This window comes from Uloborus diversus, chromosome 6 (genome assembly GCF_026930045.1).
Source record: "Uloborus diversus isolate 005 chromosome 6, Udiv.v.3.1, whole genome shotgun sequence".
NCBI classification, from domain to species: domain Eukaryota; kingdom Metazoa; phylum Arthropoda; class Arachnida; order Araneae; family Uloboridae; genus Uloborus; species Uloborus diversus.
In genome coordinates, this window is record NC_072736.1 from 50,740,898 (window position 1) to 50,761,582 (window position 20,685).

Consider the following 20,685-nt stretch of genomic DNA (forward strand, 5'->3'; position numbering starts at 1 on the left):
CTAGAGAGAGAATGTCGGGAAAGAGACAAAGAAAGACAATTTGAACTAGATAAACTGAAACTAACTACCGCAGCAGAAACGGTTAGCTTGAGTTCAAATGGGTCAGCGAGTACAGATACTTCTAGGAGATCAAATTTAAAGCATCTGGTTCCAAAATTTGACCCGAAGCAATTAGATGTCTCGTTATTTTTTGAAATTTTTGAGAGACAGGCTAAGAAAGAGGAGATAGAGGAAGAGAGGTGGGTTTCCCAGCTTATTCCTTTGTTGCCCCCGGAAGTAGCAGAGCTAATTGTGAAGGAACCCCTTGAGAAAAGCGACGATTTTCCTCACATGAAGCGCCTGTTAATGAAGAGGTTCAAACTAAATTCTGTGGAATTGCGGATTAGGTTTGAAGAACATAATCGGAAGTTTGGTTCCTCCTGGGCAGATCTCACCTTCGAATTAAGAAGCTATCTAGACAATTGGCTAGAAACCGCGGAGGTAAATACATTCGAGGAGTTAAAGGAGTTATTGCTCACGGAGCAGTTAAAAAAGAGAACCCCTGCTGAGGTGAGGGAACACTTTCTGGACTCCTGGGAAGAATTCCGTAAGGCGTCAGACCTCGCTGAAAGGTTAGATCACTACGAGAGCCTTCGGCGTACTTTCAAAAAATCGGAGGGAAAACAAAACGACCCCAAAACGCACAAAAAAGAAAAATGGGTGAAAGGAGGAAATGATCCGGCAAAAACTAGCAATACTAAATCGGAAAGTGCTAATAAGAAAGAGCCCCCCAAATGGGAAAAAAACAGTAATTTCGAAAAAAGAAAGGAAATTATTTGTTATTTTTGTTCACAAAAGGGACATATAAAACCAAATTGCCCTGAATTTAAGAGAGCGCAAGGGGAACAAATCAATCATATTGGAGACACGAAAGAACTAAGCGAGTGTTTTGCCCCTTATATAAGTACTGGGAAAATAAATGGGGAGGTTCGGAAAATCCTTCGGGACAGCGGGGCCTCCATCGATGTCTGCCCCCGCAGTTGGATCAAAACAGAAGATTTTACGGGAGAATATGTTTACGTGAAGCAACCTTTAGATGAAGAGTGTAAATGCTTGCCTTTGGCAAAAATATACATAGAGACCGACGAAGGTTGTGTGTATTCTAAAGCAGCGATAAAAAACACGGATAGCGACGCGAGATTCTATCTTTTGGGAAATAGGACAGCGGAATTATTTTCTCGGTCAAAATCAAAACCAGAGGCCTTAAATGCAGTCGAAACGAGGGGAAGTTTACGTCGAAAACAGGGAGGAACGGAAGTGAATTCCACAACACAGGAAACTTTGAACGCAAACGTTTTTCCCCCTCCCGGAGGGGAAGAGTTGGACACTTGCTCACTACCCCCCATAGAGCCTTTTGAGGGATTAGCGTTAGCTGAAATAGATTCCAAATCATTCGAGAAAGAGCAGAAATTGTGTTCTGTTCTAAAACCCTTGTGGGAAGAGGTTTCGAAAGGGGAGGGAAAGGATTTTAAATGCATGAAAGGAAAACTGGTCCGTCTGAGTAGATCTAAGCTGGGAGAAGAAAGGGTGCAGCTCTGTATACCCTCGAGATTGACAGAAAAGATTATGAAATTTTGTCATGATGGCGCGTCAGGCCATTTGGGTGCTACAAAGATGAAGGATAAAGTGTTGCGTCATTTTTTTTGGCCGAATTGTTATGCTGAAATTGAGTCGTATGTGAGGGCGTGTGATGCTTGTCAACGCGTAGGAAAGAAAGGTGATCGAAAGAAAGCGCCTTTAAAAATCGTGCCTATCATTTCAGAACCGTTTGCGGTCATAAATATAGATGCTGTGGGAGTTTTGCCCTTATCAAAAAATGGGAACAAATATCTAATAACGTCCATCTGTATGGCCTCAAAATATCCTGACGCTATACCTGTGCCCGATATTAAGTCCCCGAATGTAATTGATGCCTTGTTAAAAACGTTCTCCAGGACTGGGTTCCCTCGGGAAGTGCAAAGCGATCTAGGGCGCTCCTTCACCAGTTTATTAACGACAGAATTCTTTGACAGGTTTGGAATAAAGGTTAGACACAGTTCTATTTGTCACCCGTCATCAAATCCGGTTGAAAGGATGCATTCTTCCATCAAACGTATATTAAAAGCATTATGCGTGGAATCGGGAGAAGACTGGGAAAAAAATTTACCGTTGGCTTTATTTGCCCTCCGTTCAGTAAATCATGAGAGTACAGGATTTAGCCCAGCCGAGCTCGTTCATGGGAAAAATTTGAGGACTCCGCAAACTTTGCTCTATGAGAATTGGATGGTGCCAGAAGAATCTGACCCAAATGTAGTAGAGTACATTCTAAATTTGACCAACCGTTTGAAAAGATGTCAGGATTTGGCGGTAGAAAAGATGAGTGAAATGCAGGTACGAAGAAAGGCTTGGTATGACAAGAATGCTGTGAATAGGCAATTTAAGGTGGGCGATCAGGTATTAGTACTGGCGACAAATAAAGCGAATAAAATGGCAGTGAACTGGATAGGTCCAGGAGTAGTTACGAGCAAAATATCGGAAACTAACTATGTTGTCGACGTCCCTGAGAGGAGGGACAAATGCACCATTTATCACGTAAATTTACTTAAACCTTATCATAAGCGCCCCGAACGAGTAAATTTAATAATAGAGGAGGAGGGGAAGATGTCGAGCAAGAAGCTGAGATTCCTTTTCCCTTGCCTGACCCTACATATTTTGATTTACACGAGATGTTGCGGGCTAGCAATTTGGAAAAACGCGTGTCGGAAAAACAAATAGATCAATTAGGGAAAGTACTTCAGAAACATAAAAGAGTGTTTTCTTCAGACCCTGGGTGTACTAAATTGGTCACGATGGACATTGAGCTGACCAGCGCCGACCCCGTGAGATCGCGACCCTATAGGATGTCCCCACGGCAAACTGAAATAGTGCGTGAGGAAATAAAAAGACTTTTAGATCTGGGAATTGTAGAAATCGGGCAGTCCGACTATACTAGCCCCCTAATTTTAGTGGAGGTGCCTGGGAAAGACCCCCGCCCTTGCGTAGATTATCGTAAGTTGAATGCAATTACGCGCACGGAGTTTTTCCCCTTACCAAACATTGAGGAAGTAGTTGAGCGGGTGAGCGCAGCGCCTTACATAACGCTGATGGATTTAACAAAGGGATATTTTCAGATACCCCTGACCGAAAGAGCAAGCCGATACGCGGCTTTTGTCACGCCCTTTGGGACGTATCGCCCAAAGAATATGATGTTCGGTTTACTCAACGCTCCGTATTACTTTGTAAAACTTTTAGCGCAAGTTTTGAATGGCTTTGAACATTTTACGGCACCCTACATTGATGATATAGCCATATATTCGCAAAGTTGGGAACAGCATGTGATCGATGTGGACAAAGTGCTAGAGCGATTGGGTGACACAAAATTAACAGTAAAACCTTCTAAGTGTCGTTTCGCACAAGATAGTGTCCGGTTTTTGGGGCATGATGTCGGTTCTGGGAAGAGATCTCCGAGCGAGGCGAAGTTAAAAGCCGTGCAAGATTTTCCAACCCCCACGACTAAAACGTTGATACGGTCATTCTTAGGATTGGTAGGGTATTACGGCAGATACATTCCGAACTTTTCCGAGGTAGCAGCCCCCTTAACAAGCGCATTGAAAGGAAGGATCAGAAAAGAAAAGGTAGTGTGGACGGATGAATGCGAGGAGGCGTTCCGTGCCTTAAAGGGAAGTTTACTAAAGAGCCCTATTCTTTATGCCCCTGACTTTTCGAAAGAGTTCATTCTCCAAACTGATGCAAGTGAGAGTGGAATGGGGATTGTACTAGCTCAGATGCATAATGGGGAAGAGCATCCAGTTCTATATCTCAGTAAAAAGTTCTCGAAAGCTGAAAAAAATTATAGTGTTATCGAAAAGGAGTTAGCCGCTATAGTTTATGGGTTAAAGAAACTAGCTCACTATTTAAACGGCCAATTTTTCCGTATACAAACCGATCATTCCCCTATCACATACCTTAAAAAAATGATGGGAACGAATGCCAGACTTACTCGTTGGGCTTTATGTCTACAACAGTTCAATTTCGAAATTGAACACAAATCGGGGAAAAGAAATGGTAACGCCGACGGTTTGAGCAGACAGGAACCATAACGGGCCCCGAGGCTATTTGTAAAAAAATTCTGGTAAATTAACATACCTTTTTGGGAGTATTTAATTTCCATTTATCGCAATTTATTTGGATTTGGTATTTATATATGTATTTTTTTTGTTTTGGTCGAAGAAGTATTTGATCAATTATTTGTGTTAAATATTTTTGGGGATTTTATGCTCGAGAGTTTGTGTTACTAAATTTTTCGGATGACTATTAAGAACTTTAAAAGTTTTGGACGTCATGAAAATCATAAAGGAGTATGGTGCATTTCCAAACTGATTAATGTAGCGCAGGTTAGTTTTGAAAATTTTGGCAATGACGAACAAAATAGGAGAGAATTTTAGGTCATGAGAACCTGATGTTGGTTCACGGGTAGGGTGTCTTTGTTTTTTTCTGAATATGTTCTGTTAAACTGAGGCTGCCTTTTCGGGAGTCTAGTTCACTGACCTGGGACACCCTCGTTTTCCTAAATGTGTTTTGGACGTCAATGTCACCTGAAATTTGATGTGGTTGCACAACGAAATTTCCTTCCTAAGGGGGGAGGAGCTGTGGCATCTTCAGTCCTGTGCCCTTTTTGATGCCGCGCGTCCATTGTGCGACGGGGATGCCCGACCGTACTCTGTGGAACTGACGGACAGCTATTCTTCTTCTACGCCTTTGTGCCTTTGTTGGAATACCGCTTCTAAATAAAGGACTAGACTGTCTGGCACCACTTCGGACAGTTTTAAAACCAGGTGTGACGAGTTTGCCTGACAGCCCTGGACGGTGTCCGACTTTGTCGTTGCCGAAAAACCGCAGACGGGAAGGTGTGCTCCATGTTAATGAGGCGCCGGTCGACCAACGAATCCGGGCCCTGGTTTCTTCTACAAAAACAACGTAGCAGTGTTCGTCACCAAGTTTCCACCAATGGGATATTTTAAGGGGGCTTAGTGGACAAGCCCCGTTTCTTCGAAAAAGACCTCGATCCACACTTTTGGAAAGCAGATTGCTCTAGGACTTGAGAGAAACAGGTGCCCTTAGGCATTTCTCCGGTTTCGTTGGAAACCGTGATTTTTTTTTTTTTGTGACCACCACTGAGGCAACTGTGTTTGCCTGAATTTGTAACCCCATCAATGTAACGATTTTTATTTTTTTTTCTGTAAATAATTTTTTTTTTCGTTAATTTTAAAAAGGGGTTTAGTCCTTCCTTGTTCGTGGTGTGATTTGATTTAATGAAAAGATTGGAATTGTTAATCTTTACATCTGTGACTCACGACGTCACACTCCCCTTGTATTGGCTAATGGATTCAATATTACACTGTTCAAAAATTACTATTATTACACGGATTCGATATTACACCGCAGAAATGTTGAATTTAACATTACACGGTTTTGATATAACGCGGTTTTGAAAAAATAAATTTCTATTTCGTTCGATTCAGTGTAGAAAAAAAACGTAGTTAAAGAATCTGTATCTCAGAGCCAGCCTGACGTAAGTCCCAAAAATGCGATTTTCATTTTATTAGAGCATTGTATGTAGAAGTCTGTTCCATGTGTATGTAGTTCGTAAAAAACAATCCTTTTCAATTTTTAAATAGGGTTAAAAAAGCGCGCGTCCCATCCTTTGCATGTGCCAGAAAAATGTTTCTCCTCTCTGTAAAATTGTCATTATGTGACTTGTCCTTAAAGCTGTAAGGTACAGAAATACTTTTAAGCTAAATTTTGCCAAACGATAAGTAAAAAAACGTAGCAACAGAATATATTTCTATTTATTTTATTTTATATACTTATTTTTTCGTTCATTGTAGAAAAAAGAAGTTAAAAAATAATATTAAGCTAAATTTGCCAAACGATAAATTAATTAAAAAAAAAACCGTAGCAATATAATAATTTTATTTATTTAAAACTAGTGGAACCCGCACGGCTTTGCCCGTAGTAAAAAATGGAAAGGTCATTTGGTTCGCCTGTATATTTGCAAATAATGGATGATGAATTTTTTTCAATTTGCTGTGTTCATTTGCTCCCCCATGTTACGGTTCCACCTTATGACAATTTGGTGATTTACTCGTCCACGGTATGATAATTTACTCGGTAAAATGTCTTAAAGTTGGAGTAGTAAGAGAACAAAATTGAATTTTCAAAAAATCACTTCGAGGTGCGCACTCCTATGCTACGAACTAATTCTGTGCCAAATTTCATGAAAGCATTCAAAATACAAATGAGCGGACATTAAACATATAAATATTGCACCGAATATTAGTAGGTCTCAATTAATAATTAAAATGTTAATAACAAGAACTTTATCATTTAATATTAACAAAAATGATTTTTAACTCACAACAAAATGTTACAATATGAGTCTCAATTTTTGGATATTGCTTGTATTATCATATTAGTTTTCGGAGATTATGTTTTCTTGACTGGAATAAACTACATACCTTACTATACATTTAAAATATTACTAGGTAGGTAGCTCTAAAAGCAGAGTAAATATAGCCCCATTTCACTTTGCCCCGCTATTTTCTTTTGCCCCAAATTCCCCTACTATATTTCAAGATTTTCTCTATTTTTCCGGTACAATAATTTTGAATTCTCCTGAGAGGTGTTTGGGGTTGGACTCATTAAAAAATGAGCAGCAAAACTAAGTTAATTAGAGCACTTTTTCTTTACAAGTTCAAGTAAGTTCATAATGCGGCTGAGGCAACAGAAAACATATCGCTCACTCCTTTCAAAAACGTCCTATCTCAAAAATTAGCGGTTTTGAGCTATGCCTTTTTTACTTCCTTTTACAAAAAAGGAAGTATTTTATTCGCAAAAAAATTTCGACTCAAAAATCGACCTTAATTTCTATTTTACTCACCAACGAATGAATATTGAGGTTTTTTTTTTTCCGGCTCGACCGCACATGGATAAGTGCCTAAGAACGTATAGACACGCGAAATATCAATAATGACGATTCCCGAGTTAATTACAACGAATTTTCTCGTAACGTCTGTACGTACGTATGTATGTATGTGCGTATGTGCGTATCTGTGTATGTATGTCGCATAACTCAAGAACGGTAAGTCCGAGAAAGTTGAAATTTGGTACGTAGACTCCTAGTGGGGTCTAGTTGTGCACCTCCCTTTTTGGTTGCATTCGAGTGTTTCTAAAGGGGTCTTTTGCCCCTTTTTTGAGGGAAATCATTGTTAATTTCGATGTAAATTCAAGTGATGTTATTATTTGGCGGGCACTTGGCGATATATCACCAGTCTTTTGGTCGCCAAGTTTTGTCGCCAACTTGGTGACAAATTTGGATTTTTTAAAAAATCTGTTTTAATTTGGCCACTGTTGGTAATATTTAGAGAGTAAACTATTGAATCACGTTAAAATTGCCAGTAATGGGGAAATGACATTAAATTGAGTAAAAGGAAGTCATGTGATGCACACATCAGCTCATTGTAAAGAAAGCTGATTAAGATTTTTCGCGTTTTTTCCTTTAATTGTGTTTTTTCTACAACATCTGTAACTATTCATGTACAAAGATGTTTAGGTAGTTTTTTTAGAAATGAATTATTAATGATAACGAAAGTATATATGCAATTAAGTTATGTCATACAGACATATTTTATCACAATAAGCACAATTTTTGAGAATAGAACCTTATGAGTGATACATAAAGTAAAAACAACGTTACAATAGTACAAAATCACAAACATCCGGCATGAACATTTTCTTCAGGCAAAAGCAAACAGAATTTGAAGTAGTATTTTTTTTTTTTTTTTTGGTTTACTTCTTTTAACAGCAATCATGAAGATGAAAAATATGTCTGCACTGCTAGGCATTGGAAGCTTGAAACTAGTTTCTGTAATAAAACAAGAGATTAATTGTAACCCTCAAATAAGTAAATACAATATTTTCAAAATCTCGTTTTTCATGATGTTTTTTTAAAACTTATTATTAAACTTAATCTTGTTGCATCGAAACTTACATCATACTTAAATTTCGGCAACATATTTCATTTCTTTTGTCTCACAGAAACAAAGTCAATAGTTTCATTAAAAATTTAAATGCAGCAAGAATATTAATCTACAAACATTCAAATGTGTTGATTTTGAAAAGAGCTGATTTAACAAAAGAAATGTGGACAGTTTTCGTCAAAAAGATTCGCTTGGGGTGGACAAGAGTCCTTCTGCAGTTTGCAGATATGAATGCAATTCCCTGAGGGTGCAAATTTTCAACAAAAATATGACATCTGCGAGTTGCAAAGAGCGTCACAAAATCATTCCTGATTTCTGGAGAAGTCATGGGGACCCGAGGGGTTATTTTCGTTTTGAACATCTAAGTTTTCCCTTTTATCCCAAAAGACAGTTTCGTTCTCTCTCTCTCTCTCTTTCTAAAGGATCTCTAGTATTCCATTTTCAACCTGCCTATCAAAAGTTTAGGGGAATTTGAAATCTTTGCTTTTGAGACACATTTAGAAGTTTTAAAAGAATCTGAAATAGAAATAAAATTAATGTCTTCCAGTTGAAACATATAGTCTGTAAGAGGGTGAACAAATAATACAAATGCATAATTCTTTATTATTGTTACTACCTTTTTTAAATTTAAGTTTAAGGCACATTTCATTTAATAGCGCAGGTCAATTATCGATTTTTTATGCATCTCATTCGAAATACAAAAATTCTTCTTTGGATACTAATCGTTGCTTTTGGCGTGTTTAGTGTTTTTGAATTTCTTTGTTTTCACACAATGTGTAATCTAATTGATATGAAGTGCCGCTCGCCTTGTCTAGTGGTCAGAGAAGTCTGACTGTTATGGGGAGGTCCCGGGTTCGAATCCTGGCGTGGGAAGGGAAGTACTTTCTCTTTCCTGTCTTTGCCCTTTCTTTGAGTGAATGTGTTGTTGTGGTGTGAATGGTTGCCTACCCTGTAAACGGGCTTTATGGCATGTGTGTACTGTGGGAATCGGAATTCACACGAAGTTACGGTACAGTTGGAAAAATGAAGCAGCGCACCCTAAATTGTCAGCCTAGCTGAACACGACAACAACAACATTGATAAGGAGTAATAGTAAAGTTTCATTTCCGATCTGCGCTACATTTTATGGTTCTTTATAAATACGTTTAAGCGATGCTTAAAAAGACAGAATGATTACACCTGAAACTAAGTAACTTACTGCTTAACCCCCGAGCTTTGACTTCAATTTACGAGTTGAACTGCACCATGGCTGCGGACTCTCGCTGGTGAACTATATTTAGTTAAGGTTACCAATTTGTTGGCACTCTCAGCTTCAATGAGATAATATCTGCCTCCATCTTGGTTATTCACTCTTCCAAACTAGCCCATAACAAAAACAGCAGTCTCTGGATGTGATAACCGGGAGGTCGGTACATCGCATGTAGTTTTGCTTTGTTCTGGCTTAAGATCGTCCGGGAATTGGATTTTTGAAATAAATAAATAAATAAATAAATAAATAAATAAATGAATAAATAAATGAATAAATGAATAAATGAATAAATGAATAAATAAATGAATGAATAAACAGTTTAGAGTTTTGAAATTTTTTGCAATGATTCACCATCCACTTAATAAGCAAAATCATATCATAAATATTAAAAACAATTTTTTAATTTAAATTTATTTATTTAAAAAATGGGGTTGCGTTAAATCGCTAAAACTCAAAATATTCTCAGTCAAGTTTCAATTTTTTTTTCAAAACATTATGCACAAATATCTAAGCTTTAACTTTTATTCGGCGATTTAGAAAATATTAATTCAATGAAAAATAGAAAATATTTGAAGAAAAATTTCAAAAAATTCGAAGATACTTAAAAAAAAAATCACATTTTCGCAGTGAACGTTTTTTTAAATTTGCCGAATAAAAGTCATAGTATAGGGCGGTAACTTACTGAACATAGTAAACTGTTTGCAAAAGATATGCTCCAAATTTCATTACTTTATGTTTATCAGCTCCTGGCTTATAAGAGTTTGAATGCAAAAAATTGGGAAAAATTGCATCATGGAGAAAAACGTGTTTAAAGTTTTAAAGTTAAATATAATATTAGTTAAATGCATGCAATAAAAACAATTATATCTTTCGTTCTAATTAAGATAGAAACAAGATTCAAACGTCCTTTTAGCATAAAAAAACGGAGAAGTTTTTTTAAATGATTAAAAAAAAATGCAAAATTTGTCGATTTTTGTGTCCCGGACCCCCTTAAGAGCGGTAACTTACTGCTTAAGTAAAAGAGGTCGTTAAACATTTGATATCATCGGCGACCACTGGGCAAATGAAACGGATGCGTTCATTAGTTGTTAGGGGTGCGAACTTCTGCTTCATATGTTTTGATATAACTGTAAATTAAATAATTATGTTACAATAACTTTTGAGCTATCAGTTTTTGCTGTAGTCAATTTGTTCTTTTTGAAAACATGTTTTTGATTACAATCCGCTAATTTAAAATATTATTAAGTACAATAATCAATGAACAAGAGCAAGCATCCTTTCCTTCAAGTGGACCCCAGTTGTTTCAGTTTTCCTTTATTGGTCGCTTTCCAATTTTCCCAGTGAAACGTGATTGGACAGTAGTTTTTAAGAAACTGCTTTTTGGAACTACATTTGAGACATCTTCACTTCTCTCCAGCATATCGGTCGCAAGGTTTTGGATGGTTAATTTTAAAATGATATAAAATATGTCCATGAATGCATAAAAATGTCAGTAGGATGCTTGGACGTTACCTTCTTTAGGTTTGAAAACCAGTACTCTTATGCTCACTAAAATTTACTGCAATAAACTTGATAAAAGTTCAGCAAAGGCACAGCAAGGGAGGGGGTGTCAGCTGCCTACAACCCTTGGTTTTAACACCTATTGCCAATCCTAATACAGTAATTTATGTAAATGTAATGACTGTTATGAGCTTTCCCCCGTAGAATGTTAATAAATTCTGAATGCACTTGTGTCGGAGAGTGTTATAGTGAGAACTTCCTCAAAAATCTTGATTTCAAAACTAAAATCAATGGTTCTGATTTCATACTACATTTGCTTTCTTATCTTCTCTCCCTTTCCCTACCCTCTCTCAAAAAATAGGCAAAAAAGAAACATGGCAAATATTCAATAAATTTTAAAATATCTTTGAAGATTTGCTTAGTAAGTATTTATAAATATTTATATATAAGTATAATTAATGATGGTTTTAAAAAGATAAATGTGTAATTAATTTTTACCTACTATAATTCAAAATTGTCTAGGAGAACAGTATTTTCTAAATAAAAAAGTACGTTTCTTTTAGTAATTTCAATATTATTTCAACATTTCTATAACTGTGATTGCAGCTTAACGTTTTGTAATTACTTTTTCAGGATACGGCAAAACCCTTTGAAAGGAAGAAGATGGACATGTGTATAAATGTACAATTCAGAAGCGTTTGCCAAAGGGACAGAAAAACTTAATCGACGCTCTTATTATGCAGAACTTACTTCATTTTTATTGAAGGTTTAAAATGTTTCAAAAAAATATTTAAATCTTGCTGAATTTGTTTCTTAAACTTTACAGAATTTTTTTTGAGAATTTCATAATTTATTTCTGTAGAATGTTAACTATAACTGATGTTCTGAATATGCGAAGAGACTTTATATTTTTGTATTATCGTGGATAGTTTTAAAATCATTTATGTTTTATTTACACAAGTTCTCCAAAAATAAATTTTGTCATGCTTAAACATGAATCTTGCACTTGTTGCCATCTTGATCTTTGTTTCCATGGCTGTTAAAGCAAAAGTCTTGAATAAATCTGATGATTTAATACTGAGAAAAGGCGTAGTTCAAAGCGAGAAAAGTGAAATGCATTTTATAAGGAACAACTCCTACTCGCTGAACGAAGGAAAGAAATTCTATGAGTCCATGAACACAATTAGAGCAAACAAGAAAGCAATGCCTCAACTGCTTCGAAAGTTTTCAAATATGAGTAGTTTGAATACCGTTGGCAGAAACAGCATTACACACGCACCCAAAACGCAAGGTACAAGAGAACTATTATCACAACTTCTGCTGAAGCAAAATATAAAGAAGGAACTTGAACATGCACAGCAAGATATAATTAATAATAGAATGTTGCATGGTCAGGAATGGGTAAGACATGCAAAAAAATTCTCGGATACATTACAAATCAAGGCTTTACAAAAAGAGGTTCCTGAAAACGGAACAATAAAAGGGTTTAGTGCTGATATATTAACCGCATCAAACATCTCAACTGGAATCAGAACGAATAACTGTACACAGAATCCTGTACGTACTTATGGTATGGAGATATTCCAAGGTAGGAAATCAATTCCAAGTCCGAAAACTACCAATTTTGTGTCAAGAATTCTATCTCAAGAAGATTTACAGAAAAATAATCAGAAAACAGAACATGATAAGGGAGACATATTACCTATGTTAAAAGATAGTTCAAACTCAATCTCCGAAGAGGATTCTGCACAATATTTTACAAGTGGAACTCAAAAAGATAGATATTTAGAGTTATTAACTTTAAATCATGCAACAGATGTAACTCAAAATAATGTTAACGAAGCTGGAAACCTAATGGATGCCTTCCCGGATTCAAAACATACAATTACTGGCAAGGAAATCAATACTTTGCAGTATTTAATGTACCATAAAGGCTCATTAACAAGTTTAGAGGAAACAACGAAAAACGTTCTGAATGAGATGAACCCCACCAAAACAGTCGGCACTGCACTTTATGCAGCAGGAAGTAATGGCAAAGTAATGCAGCATTATGAGGAGACAAAAAATTCTGCAATGGTGGGAAAAAATAATCTCTCCCGAGATGGTACTATAGGCAAGTTGGTGGTGCAGTACGACGAGGAATCATTTTCAAGTAGTTTAAATTCAGTTACGGATATTTTTCTAACTCCAAAAAGTGAAATAAAAACGAAAGGATTATCAAGTAAGAATAAATTTACTGATCAACCAGTGACTACTCATTTTTTCGATGATGGATTTTCGTGCCACAAGCAGAAACGATCTGTCTTCGGTTCTGAGGAATCTCTTCTCTGTCCACCTTGTGAACAAATCCACTGCTACAGGCAGAAGAAAAGACGTTTACAATGTCGCGGTGGCTACACACTAGACATATGCGGGTGCTGCCGCGTATGTGCAAAATTGGAAGGAGAGAAGTGTGGTGGTCAGCATGACTACTTGGGAAAATGTGATAGAGATCTGTTCTGCGAACCACAACCACCTGCAGTCGTAAGCTTCTTCAGGGAAGGAATCAAGAGAGTTTACAAAGTGCACAGAGGAATCTGCAAAAAATGTAAGTACTGTTTATTTTTACGTCTGTATAATAAACCTGAATTTATCCCTATACTGTCCACCGTAATTCTATAGTCACATTCTATTTCATCAATTTTTCTCTATAAGAGCCAGGGGCGCCCCGAATCTTCAGTTTTGGGAGAGAAAACATTTTTAATATACCGAACAACACTTCAACTTTTAACGAATGATGAAATACGAGCATACACGCATGAGTACGATTAATTAAAACATCATAATAAAGAGAAAAAAAAACCCCTCGTTATTGCAATTAAAAGTTAAAAAAAATGTCTTTTTAGGGCTGTCTCCACATTTGCCGAATAGTCCGACAGAATTGCCGAATAACGAAACATTTTGGAAGGTCACAGTGACATCGGGTGACCTCCCATCCGGGCTCTTTTGGTATTTTTCCTTTGTTGACCAATGTGACTTGAGTAGTGCATATGGCTGCCTTACACTTTGGTTGTAGGTACTGACGCAAGTTAAACATGTGCACATTAATATTTTTTTCTACATGAGATAATAGTTCGAGCAATACAGGGTTAAAACGCTTGAAATGTTCTCTTCCATGTGAAAACTTTCAAGCCTTAGAAAAACAATTAATGTGCACAGATGTTTTGGGGTTTCAATGAACCCCTTTTTCAATACCGAAAAATGAGGTAATGGAGAAGAAGATATCCTAAAAAAGCCTACTTTTGTCGAATGTGTTTTCACCCACAAGATCTTAGCATTGTAAAAGGGGTCCTTGTAACCCCAAAACACGTGACGGAAATTTTCTTCTAATTGATGCACTTTAAACGTTGTTTTAACTTTTTGAACATAGAAGACTTCCAAAACTAGATCCGTTTAAAAGTTCAGAAATTAGTACAAGTTTGATTTTACATTTGATAATTTTCATAAATAGTTTTAAAAAAAATTCTCCAGATGCATGTTTAGATCAATGAATAAATATCGCAAATATCTTTGTGGGTGATTGCAAATTTTGTCCCAAGAAGAGTGTTAAATTGTTTAGGACACAAAATGACCACAGAAAAAGAGTTTTTTTTTTATTTTTTAAAAAATGGAGAAGTTTGCAACATTTTCATGATTATATGAAGAACGTGAAAAAATCTAAAACGTATTTTCATAAATAATTACAACATTTGAGAGTTCTGTTTCTTTCCAAGTTTTGGGAAACAAATATTAAGAAACCTCTACATCATTAAGTATCAGTTTACCTCATTTCCATATGATTGAATCGTATTCATAAATGTGAGGCAAACATATTAAAAGTGGTAAATAATATTGCATATTGGAGAAACAAAAAGCAAATTTACTTAGTATTTGATCATTAACTAATCACTTGACTCTGTGTATACAGGGTGAATCTGAAAAAATAGTTCAAACGTTAACCCTTTGAGAAATATACGCTGTAACGATGAGTATGGTTAGTAAATTATTAGCTTTCGGTAATTTATAAATCAACTTGAACTAAGAGGACATATATGTCCAATAGGGGACATATATGCAGTGTTGCCAGATGGTCAAATCCAGATTTCCCCAATTCAATTCATACTTTTCCCCAAAAAGCGATGTTTTCTATCGAAATTCCCCAAATTCAAAAATTATTTTTCCACTAATATTTTCATAAAATGAATCGACTTCCTTTAATATTTTTGTCTCCTGAAATTTTTTTTTAACCCAAATAGCGAAATTTTCTCATAAAATTCCCCAACTTTTTTTTCTTCCCATTTTCAATTTTTTTTTGTCTTCTTTATCTTTCTTTATCTTTACTAATAATAAAGCTGAAAGTTTCTCTGTCTGTCAGAATCTCTGTGACGCACATAGCGCCTAGACCGTTACGCCGATTTTCATGAAATTTGGCACAAAATTAGTTTGTAGCATACGGATGTGCACCTCAAGGCGATTTTTCAAAAATTCGATTTTGTTCTTTTTCTATTCCAATTTTAAGAACAAAATTATCATAAGATGAAGGAGTAAATTACCAAGCTATGACAACGTGGAACCGTAACAAGGGAAAGCCAATTGGCGAGAAATTAATCATGCATTATTTGTAAATATACAGGGGAACCAAAATACCTTTTAATTTTCTATTGCGGACAAATAAGCCATGCGGGTGCCACTAGTAATAAATACATAAATAATAGTAGCGCCTGAAGTTGATACTAGTCAACATTTCCCCAGAGATCACCAGATTTCCCCAAAACGGGAAAATTTCCCCCAATCTGACAACACTGCATATATGACCCATATGGTCCTTAAATGGTTAAGAGGTAATAAGCTATACATAGACGATTCGGAGTCACATAGCGTTACAGGGTCAGAAATGAGTTCCGCCTTGGGCAAGTAAACGGCAGCATCTGTAGAAATGAATCTTCGAGATATTTGGAAAAAAAAAAAAAAAAACCGCGTTTTGGGTTCAATACTTACAAAAAGAAAATGTTGGAATTAGATGGTTTTGTTTTTCAGCGGAAACCGAATAAACAAGCTTGTACAATAAATTTAACGTACATTAGACGACAGAAATGCCAAAAGAGAAAGAAAAAAAAAATAAAAATAAAAGAAATAAAAAATTTGCATTACTACCCACGGCAGAATTTTTCATGTGATAAAGGGAACAGTTCAGTAGTGCAAAAGTTTTCTGCAGTGGTAGTGCATGCAATGAAATGCGTATTTCAAGATGATAAAATCAGTGTCATTGAAATAAAAATTGAAAAACTGTCAAATACGCATGTTTTGGACTTGCAAGAAACTCTTTCATCAAAGCGAAAAACGTCTTGAGTTTGCGACACTAAAAGGAAGTCACTAAAAAAGCTGGTTTGTTTATTTCTGAAGAGGTTTGATTCTTAACATTTGTAGTGTTTAGCAGAATGATTATACATGTCCTAAGCTGCTTTCGTGCTTTCAGTACCTGAAGAGGAATCCTTCGCTCTTTTAAACTCTCGTAGAAAGCACCCTACTACAGCTTTCCTCAACCATTTTTGAGCAGCAAACCGATAAGTTTTTTTTTTGAAAAAAAAAAAAAGTTTTACTACCTCATTGTTAAATTTTTTCTAAAAAAATTTGGACCGGTAAAGTTTTTATTTTTTTTCCGTTTGTGTTTTTTCGGAAAAAAAAAGAAAAGAAAGAAAGAAACCCTTCAACTCACATATTCATCAAAAACTTGTGGAAAAGGGTTTCGCATTGGCGAGGATTTTTTTAAATAAAAATAAATAAATAAAACTTTACGTAGTACATTCAAGAACTCTCAAAAAATACTTAAGTGATGAAATAAGTAACTTTAGTAACTATTATGTACAAGTAAATTAATATTGGAGAAAAATTGCAGGAAAATTAAAAAGAAAAAAAAAATCCAAAAATACACGTTAAAATGTCATACAGGGTATTTTTAATGTTTTTTTTAATTATTGTTAAGTAGGAACATGTTTTATTGCAGGCAAGCAAAAATCTTTCAGGACCGGTCAAATTTTTCTGCGGACCACCGGCTGAGAATCACTACTGAGAATCACTGCATAATGAAAGCATTTCTGACCCTGCAATTAGCAATTCTAGAACTTCGATACCCTACTCTTCGGCGTTTTAAGAAATTAGCTTCAGAGGTAAAATACGTGAAATATTCCGTTCCTTCTTTGGGGCTAAACGAATCTTCAGACAGTTTATAGTATTAATGCAACACTTTAAAAGAACAAGAAAACACTACATTACCACTAAGAGAACACTGTAGTTGCCACAACGCATCAATGGGGTTGTTTCCTTCAGTCAAAAGTACTACGTTTAGTCCCTGAAATTAATATAATGAGCAAAAAAAAAAAAAAAACATAGACCCAGAAAATATTTTCATTTTTCCAACAGTTATTTTTAAATTATTTTTTTTCAAACGTCCGATTTTAAAAACAAGGCGTGGTCTTTATGACGTCACAAATGATGCATTTTGGCGCATCTTTCTACCACGTTCCACGTCATGATAATCAACAAGCGAATCAAATATTGCGCTCTACGCTTGCTATCAACCATATTGTTGCCAATCCACGTGAGTAAAGATGCGACTTAAATATTTTGGACCGTCAATGGCAACATTGAATGGCATTTCATCATTTGTGATGTCATCGGCAGAAGCGTTAAACGATGAAAGAGCACCGATTTAAATATTTTTTTAAAAATATTAAACTTAAAGAAATTATTTAAAAAATGGTCAGATTCTATGTTTTTAAGCATGCTCTTTCAGAAAAAAATACTTTAAAAATTTTGGAAACTACCCCATTGTGGAAGTGAGAAGCAGAGGGATGTAAGTGATAAAATTAAAAAAATGAAGATAACCTGTACAAAATCTAGGCGAACCTCTCCTTTGTCTTAGGGCAAGAGAGTACTACAGTCGAACCCGCTTAATAAAATAGCCATTTTTCCACAAAAAAAAAAAAAAAAAAAAATATTCCAATAAGCTTGATATTCCATTAACCGGAATCAAAATAAGACATTACACTGGTTTGCTACATTGAAATTGTATTATATTAAGCGGGATATTCTTTTAACCGATATTCTAATAAGCGGGCTCCACTGTAGGTTCTATTATACAGCATGATTCAGAAAAAATTTCTTAATGAAAGAATACCTAGGACCTTATCTTTAAACGCGTTTTACTCAAAACTTGAAAATGTCCACTTTCTTTCCTTTGCTTCTCACTAACTAATTCAATTGTAGAATTCGATGAATTTTTTTAATGGCAATATAAATACAATTATTTAACGCTGAGTATTTTTGTTCTATTCAAATGAAGTAGAGAGGGAAAGCATAACATTTAACTAAACGTTTTACTGTCACTTTGACTGTAAAAACCTCTTTTATTTCAAGATGCTTTTGATAACACAACTAATAAATAAAAATTAGAGCTCAGAAACATATTTAAAAAATTTATTCCAAGTCTTTAACCTTCGTTGGAAAATATTTCTGATGAAAATATTTCTGATTTCTACACAGAAACGTATGGAATTACGAAAATTTAATTTAGAAAAATGACTTTTACCTCCCTAAAGCAAAACGTTTTGTGTTCCAACGTTCTCTTCCAGCAAAAGTTATCATCAATCTTCTATAAATTATGATCTCGAGCTCCGTAAAAAAGTAAAGAAACGGATGGAAATGTTTTTCTCTTGATTATGGAACAAATTCAACAGAGAAGTTACAAAACATACGTTCTTTATTTTTCTCAATATTTTGATCTCCAGAGGCATTGTTTAGAAATTCTGTAGATGATTTATTTATCACAAAGTAAATTTTCCCAAATAATTTTTTAATTTTCAGGAAAGACTTTTCTAAATGAAATCAACCACATGGTTTGAAGATTTTTTTCTTTCTCTTATGACAATTTGGCTTCTGTTGTATGAGAAATATATCCAGTCATTTTTGTAATGTATTTTATGATGGCGGATTATTTATATAGAGGGTGTTCCGTTTTAACCTGCAAGACTTTTATTTTCGCAATCGTTAGTCCCAGTTGAACATTTCCAATTGCAAAAATTTTCAAAATCAGGTACTGAGTTAAGATATTGAAAGTTTAAGTAAAAATAAAAATGAGTCAAAAATACAAAATTGAACTTTTTATACGGGCCCTAGGTCCCCTAACTAATATTTAGATAAATAATGGCCATTGAAAACTATTACTGAAACATTTGACATTTATGCGACCCAAACTCAAGGAGATATACGAGTTTAAAGTTTTTAGGGACCACCCAGAAGATGAAATTGAAACGTATCGCCCTTTCAGATGAATGACTAGTTGTCAAAGTTAAAAAACCAAATGTTTATATTTTTCATTACTATTCAAAAATAAATGCAAAAGTTATGCTATGATACGCAAAAACACACTACAAAGCCTCGAACAATTTGAAAAACTCTATGCACACATATAATTTTAAACCCTTGACGCTACATTTTCTCCCAAAAGGGGTTATTGACGGTGAGGTAAAAGTGGTGTAAGTCACTTAACGCTGTGTTTCATATCTCGGTGAATATTGATCCTACCAATGTCAAACTTTTTGTGTTGGAATTATTTTTCAATGAAGATTTTTTCCCTAAATATAAGTTACGGGACCTGGGGCCCGTATAAAAAGTTAAATTTTGTATTTTTTGACTTATTTTTTATTTTTACTTTATTAACTCAGCATCTGAGTTTGAACATTTTTGCAATTATAAGTATACATCTAGGACTAACGATAAAATAAAGGTCTTGCAGGTTAAAACGGAACACCCTGTATGTTTTGTATAACTCATAGTTTTGTGTGTGTGTGTGTGTGTGTGTGTGTGAATCTCTTTCTTCAAATATATTTTTTTTCATTTAGAAGACTAAGAATACTTGGTAGTATATTTTCATTTCTAGAGTTTAAGGGGAGTCGGCACCTTTATATGAGTAATGTTAAATTGCTAAACTTTGCGTACCTTTTAATAAAAAAATTTTAATGATAGAAACTCATTTTCACAGTGCTTTCAAGAAATACCTAAGAGTCTATTAAAGTGATATTTTAAGGCGCTTTTGTTTATTTCATAATTAATTAAATTTTAACCAATAGTTAAAATTTAATAAATTAGAAAAATGAACGTTTTTGATCATAAAAACAGCTGTTTAGGAAAACGTGTGAGTCCTAAAGCAAAAATTTCACTTCAGTGTAATCATGAACGTATGAATAAAATGTGGTGAAAATATCAAATCGATGTAAGAAGTAGTTTTCTAGAAAAAGAAACATTAGCTTTTAAAATTGACGTTTTGTTTAGAAAACCACGTTTGAAAGTTAATTTGTATGAACATTTTAATTCATTCCAGCTCCATTAATATTTCAATTGAGTTATTTTCAATCTACATGAAAACACGAATTTGACGAAGCCTGAAAGCTCTTGATTTAAATAAATAAAAAACTGAAAAGAAAATATTTTTTTAAAAAAAGGTTTAAGGGTGCCAACTTCCCTTAAGATTTTTTTTCAGTTTAATAACTCAATTATTTATTCATTATTCACTAGTTTGCTTACGCATATATTTCATCTTTTATTCATTCATTTTTTATTGATTCATTCACTTTCAATTTAATTATTTGTTTACTCAATAATTTCATCGTTCAATTATTCATCAATTGCTTTATTCATTCAAAGAAAAGTATTTGAAATTCAAATATAAAATATTTCATTTATAAAATATTTTAACGTGTATAGCTTTGCCAAATGTATAGGGCAAAATGATGATTTTCCAGTTTTTTAATGTGCAAATTTGCT

At 34.8% G+C, this 20,685-nt stretch overlaps 1 protein-coding gene across 1 annotated transcript in view; it reads left to right on the top strand.

Moving 5' to 3' along the window:
* Nucleotides 1-20,685, top strand: part of LOC129224067 (uncharacterized) — a 35,700-nt gene that overhangs the window by 8,911 nt on the left and 6,104 nt on the right. The window contains exon 2 of the mRNA XM_054858467.1: nt 11,479-13,432. Within this exon, the coding sequence (XP_054714442.1) occupies nt 11,839-13,432 (1,594 nt within the window). The 5' untranslated portion in view covers nt 11,479-11,838. The remainder of the gene's footprint in view (nt 1-11,478; nt 13,433-20,685) is intronic.